The 6,000-nt window shown below is 62.5% G+C and overlaps 1 protein-coding gene across 2 annotated transcripts in view; it reads left to right on the forward strand.

Moving 5' to 3' along the window:
* The window catches only part of TAFA5 (TAFA chemokine like family member 5), a 196,104-nt gene extending 190,326 nt beyond the window's left edge, over positions 1-5,778 (forward strand). For both annotated transcript variants that reach the window (XM_059934902.1, XM_059934901.1), the window contains exon 4: positions 4,842-5,778. In XM_059934902.1, coding sequence (XP_059790885.1) covers positions 4,842-4,850 — 9 coding nt within the window. In that variant the 3' untranslated portion in view covers positions 4,851-5,778. The remainder of the gene's footprint in view (positions 1-4,841) is intronic.
* Positions 5,779-6,000: the final 222 nt, after the last annotated feature.

Consider the following 6,000-nt stretch of genomic DNA (forward strand, 5'->3'; position numbering starts at 1 on the left):
TCTGACCCGTAAGAAATGTATAGCCAGGCTGAGCAGGTGCCCACCAGGAGGTCAGCTCTGGAAAAGCTCAGGGCCCTCCGAGGAGCTGGGGCCCACGTCGAGTTTCTTGATCAAGCTCAGCTCGCGGTTGGAGTCGCAGGGCTGCTTAGTGGGACCGTCCAGGGGGGCAGGCAGGTCTGGGCGGATCCTCCTGGGGCCAGTGGAGCAGGGAAACCCCTACACGGGAGCCTTCACCAGGGAGGGGGAGAACATGGCCACAAGGATGCCACCTGCTGACCTGGGGCAGCGTCCTGGGCCCTCAGGTGCACGGATGGGGAGGGGACCCCAGGTTGGATGCTCTCTAGGGATACAGCAGGGCCCTCATGACACAGCCCAAGCATCCGGCCAGGTGGCTGTCATGGTCCCGCCAGGCCCTGGGCCCTGGTCACTGGCCCTGCGTGTCCCTGAGCAGGTGGGAGGTAAGGGCCACGTGGATGAGACATGACTCACTTCTCATTGGTCATCCCTGGGGCTCAGGATCCCAGGCGGGGTGGGGGGGGGCAGCCTGCAGGAGAGCAGGGGCTGCTTCCTGGGTGTCCCTGGGGGTCTGGCAGATTGTCTTGAGAAGACGCTCTCTGGGGAAGGGTGCTGGAGACCAGTGGGCCGCTTCCCAGGACAGGAACGTCCTGCCGCCTGCAGGGACCAGCCCAGCGCTGGTTTTCCAATGAGCTGTGAGGACCAGCACAGGGCCCTGAGCGGGGACCCCCGTGAGGCCCGAGATGGGCCTCGGCCGTGTGATTCCCCAGCGGGAAACGCTTCTCTGGGGCCAGAAGGGCTCTGCTGGCTTCTCCAAAGCCTGTGTGGCTCTGCTGGAGCTTGTCCTTGCAGTTCTGACTACTTTTCTGGGCTGCAAACCCGACTTCCAGGCCTCTTTTCTGGGCTGCAAACCCGACTTCCAGGCCTCTTTTCTGGGCTGCAAACCCGACTTCCAGGCCTCTTTTCTGGGCTGCAAACCCGACTTCCAGGCCTCTTTTCTGGTCACAAGGCCTGGGGACGAGCTGGCAGCCATCACTCAGCTGCTGGCTGCGTCGGGACTTCTGTCCCATCCGAGCACAGCCTCTGCGGACATCAGGCTGCCCATCCGTTCCTGACGGTCAGGCAGGTGCCGGGGGGCAGCCAGGCCCAGGGTCTGACAACAAAGGCCTCAGAGAGTGTCTGAACTCTGGCCTGGGGGATCCGGTGACAGCCCACCCTCTCCGGGCAGCTCTGGGCCTGCCTCCCTCCCCACTTAGCCTGGGCCTGGCAGGAGAAGGAAGCGGACATCCAGGGCTCGGAAGTTAGCTGGACGGGCCTCTGTGTCCGTCCAGACCCTCTGGGCTCAGGGGTTCTGTCTCTAGGCTGGCCTGATTGGGGGTACTGGCCAGAGCAGACAGGGGCCTGTGTCCATCCCTCCCCACCCACCCACCAGGGGCAGGAAGCGCCAGAGGCCAGGGTGTGTGGAGGAAAGTGGAGACCCCCCCAAGGATGGGGGACCTATAGGGACAAACACCTGTGACTGTAAGAAATCACTAGAACGTACGTAGTGACTGCATTGCTTCAAGTCGTGAGGGCATCCTAATGAAACATCAGCCGTGCTTACTTCCCCCAAACGAAAACCTCCATGTGTGTGATGCACCATGAATGAAAGCTAAGGGTGGACCAAGCTGGGAGACAGGCCTACAGTAAACATGCCCGGGACTCTCCCTGGCCTGTACACATGGGCGCAGCTGAGATTATACACACGGTCTTGTTCAGATCAGTAAGAAATACAAGACCTGAGCAGATGAACTGACAAGACGGGCCAGTGCGAGTGGCCGGGGACCACGTTGGCAAGATTATTCTACTCCTCTGGTCATCAGGAGAAGTGAAGATGAGCCCTCAACCAAATCCTCCTTCTCTTCTATCGAATTAAGGCGGACATGAAGCCTCTGCCATCTCAGCTCGCAGATGACGAGAAGCAGCCCCCCAGGCGGGGCGCGTGGGGCACTGAGACAGCCCGGGTCCCTGGGAGTCCATCCCATGGGGGTCCCGTGAGCACGTGTGCAGCCCAGGAATTGCCGATCGCCCAGAACAGGCTGCCGACCTGCTCTCACAAACAATGCAAACGTTCATGCGGAACCCAGCCCTCATCGTACGCATGTATATGTTTTAAAGGGTGTGAAGGAAATACACTAAATTTATCCAAATATCTTCTGATATGGAAACGTGGATGGATTTTTATTTTCTTTTTATACTCATATGTTTTCCCGTTTCTCTACAAATAAGAATTTATACAATTTTGTAGGTAGAAAAAGTAGAATCAGTGCATCCTTTCTTGGTTAACCCCTCAGGTGCCGGTGAGTAACTGTGCTGGACGGTCTCCGTCATGGACGTGGCTGGACAGGTCGGGGAGGGGACGGCTGCCACGTGCTATGGTCAGCAGGGCGATGGACCTGGACGGGTGGGCCTGCAAGGTCCGGGTGAGGCGAGGGTCACCACCACTCCTGGACTCCTGGGTCGAGCATGGCATGCAAGGAGGCCTTTGCCAAACTCGGGAAGGCTGGGGCTGGAGGCGTCCATTGGGGTCAGGGTCAGGGTCAGGGTCCCTGGGCCGAGATCAGGCAGCTGGCCAGATGTGGAGAGAGATCTGCAGCTAGGACCCTGCGGTGGTCTGAACGGTGATCCCCCCTCCAAAGATACCTCGTGCCCTGGCTCTGCTCCCCGTGCCCTCCCGCTTCTGGGCTGGGCTTCCGTCAGTGGAGACAGAGCGAGGGCTGAGCGCACGCACGCCCGCAACTGCACATGGAGGTTCTCTCGGGCCCCCATCACTTCCGGACGTGTGCTTGCGGCCTTGGGGTCCCACAGCAGCCCTGCTTCCACAGCCCCGTGGGGGGCCTAGTCCTGCCGAGTGGGTGGGCACCTGCCAACCTGGAGCCTCAGGCAGCCTTGAGTCCCTTGGGGCTGCGGGCAGAGAGCTCTGACCCTCCCTGGACACCCTCAGCTCTGGTCCAGCTCTGCCATCAACCTGCTAGGTGTCCTTGGGCCTGAAACACCTAAATCCAGCTAACACCCCCTCACCGCTGGTGCGTTCGGGGCGCCCGCGTGTGTGGGCTGCACACGGAGCTGGGGATGAGACGGCACGGTCCGGCGGGGGCCTCGGGGGAACCTGCGGTCCTCAAAGCTGCTCCTTGGAACCCGGTGCCGGCCTCGGGGTTCCAGGGCCACGGGCTTGGAGGAGGGGAGGCCACGCTGAGTCCTGTCCGGCAGGTGCTCTTCCTCCTGGCTCCTGGCTGCTGTCTGGGGGCTGCAGCTAGAGGGCAGGGTCCCTGCAGGTGCTCTGAATGCAGTGCCGAGGCCCTGTCAGAGCTGGGGTGGGAGGTGCCGCCCAGCCCCCTGGGGAGGGGCCTTGTCTGTCCTGGAGGAGGGCAGGCCAGAGGCAGTCAGTCCACGTTCCCCCCGAGCCGGTCACCGAGGGAAGACCGTGAAGATGTCAACAGCGCTCGCCCGGCTCACGGCCCCCGACGGCTAATTGCAGGGCAGGACGGGACAGACAGGCAGGGTGAGGCCCTCAGGGTGGGGCCTGGGGAGAGGGTCCGTGCGAGTGGGACAGCCTGGCGGCTGAGGACTCGGGAGGAGCCAGGAGGCCGTGGCGTGGTCCGCGTGACAGGGACAGGGGCCGGCGACGTGGGCGGGGCCTGGTGGAGTGTGGGCGGGGCCTGGTGGAGTGTGACCGGGGCGCAGGCAGGTGGGAAAGGGCTGGGGCTCAGGCCGGATGGGGTAGACGCAGGACCAGCCCGGAGGCGGAGGAGCAACTGCAGGGAGAGGGGAGGGGGTTTCTGGGGGAGGTGTCCCCCAGCACATCTGGAGGGGCCCCTCCCGGGCCGTCACACCCGCTGTGTCCCATCCCCATGGCGTCTGTGGGGACCCCAGAACACCGTCCACTCCCTCCAGAGCTGGGCCTGCCGGGAGACGGTACGGGGAGCGCAGCCCCATGCGCCTGACCCAGGCCCCGGGTCCTAAAAGGCAGTGACCACCAGGATACTGTCTGTGGGACCCCAGGCCTCGGGGTCCCTGCCTCAAATTGGGGCCACCCTAGGGGACGAGGGAGCCAGTGGTCCAGCGGGGACATGGGACGGGAGGCTGCTGGACACGGGTCCCACCACCTGAGGCTGTGACGCTCTGTGGGAACCACACTCCCTGCTTTCCTGTCTCCGTCACTTTCCACGTCATATCTCCGCTGCCCCAGAGCAGAGGCTGGAACCCTCACGTCACTTCACGGCTGCGAGCTGGCCTGTTGTGTCGCATCTCCTGGGACTCTGGGGTGCTGGGTGTGGGTGCTTGGGGCCTCATCAACCAGCACGAACACCCCAGCTCTGCAGCCTCCCAGGGGCTCTGTAGGGGTGAGACACACGTTTTCCTTCACTCTGCTCTGTGCAGTTATGCAGTACCTGCTGTGTACAGGGCACAGAGCAAGACACGGTTAGGGAAACAGCCGGATGCAGCCCAGACCCGAGGCCCTGGCCAGCACGGGGCGGAGGACACGCAGCTCACACTGGCGGCTGACAGAGCTCCAGTGCGGGCCCCCCATCAGGGCCAAGGGCGGGGTCCCACCCACAGCCCAGAGGAAGGGGGTGCCCCCGGGCCGCCCTCTGTGACGAGCATAGGGTTCTCCTCCAGCACTGGGGTCCGAGACCTAGTTTTTGTCCTCGAGCAAGTCTGCTGGCATCTTTTAAGTGTGCTGTCCGGGCGAGGCCAGCCTCGTGGACAATCTCTGGGTTCCTGCCATTCCCGACGGGAACCCTTGGTATCTGCGGAGGCTGACGGCTCTCTTCTTTGCTCCTCAGGTCTCCTGACAAACGCAGCCCCAGAGGGGCCCCAGGAGTGACTTTGGCTCCCTGGAGAGGCCACAATCCTCAGTCCATCGTGGATGCCACCCACCCTCCGCCGCCCGCCCACCCTCCGTTTCTCTAGCCTGTCAAGGACAGCCTGCTTCCTCGGCCGCCCGAGCTGAGTCTGTCCGGCCGCCCCGAGGAGTCAGTCCTGGGACATACAGCAGGGCTGCGTCACCGGGCGTCCCTGGAACCTGGCCTGGCCACCCTCCCGGCCGCAGACGAGGAGGACGAGGAGGCAGCTGCAGCCCAGCCAGCCCGAGAGAGGAGGACAGCGCCGGGCCCGGGGAGGACTGAGTCTCGGGCGCAGCAGTGGCCTCTCCTTGTGCCCCAGACTGTCCGAATCGCTTTTATTTTCTTATCCTTTCAGTATATTCAATAGACCAAAGAGCAAAATCTATTTTAACGTGGACTCGTCCGTACCATCCGAGTCCCTGGGTTCGATTGGGGGGCACGGGGGCAGAGACACGCTCGAGAGGCACCCACCCCACGGACGCTGCGGGGCCCCCTGAGCAGCCGGAGGATGTGGCCGGAGGACACACGGCCGGCGATGTCCCCACGTGGACCCCGCGGGCGCGCCTGGCCGGGAGCACGGCCCGCTGTGCGCACCTGCTCCCCTGTACTTAGATGGACTTTCTCGTACTAAAATCACTTTCTGTTTTAACCAGTTAAACGCGCCTCTCTGCAGCTCCATTCTGATAGTGGGATAATCCAGGATTCGCCAAGAGCATGTCGGGTCTCCCATGACTGCTGTCTCATCCAATCACCATTTAGCTCCAGAAAGCAAATTAAAGAAAGCGAAAGTAACACTTGTTTGAAAGAGATCATTAAATGTATTTTGCAAAGCCGAAAGTTATATATTTAACAGTTTTTATATGTTGTATATTTGTAGAAAATCCTATTTAACAATTCACGTGGTGGCCCCGGCCGTCCTGAAACGTGGGCCGGGGCTGGGGCTTCGCGAAGTCTCTGGGGTGGGCGGGAGGGGGACCGGCATCCCCGGACGTAGGGGCGCCCGGCACCGCCGAGGGGCAGGACTCTGCGGGCCGCGAGCTGAGGACCAGGTCTGGGGTGGCACAGGCATGCTGGCCGGTGCCAGCGGAAAGGCCACTTG

Source organism: Balaenoptera ricei, chromosome 10 (genome assembly GCF_028023285.1).
Source record: "Balaenoptera ricei isolate mBalRic1 chromosome 10, mBalRic1.hap2, whole genome shotgun sequence".
Taxonomy (NCBI): Eukaryota; Metazoa; Chordata; class Mammalia; order Artiodactyla; family Balaenopteridae; genus Balaenoptera; species Balaenoptera ricei.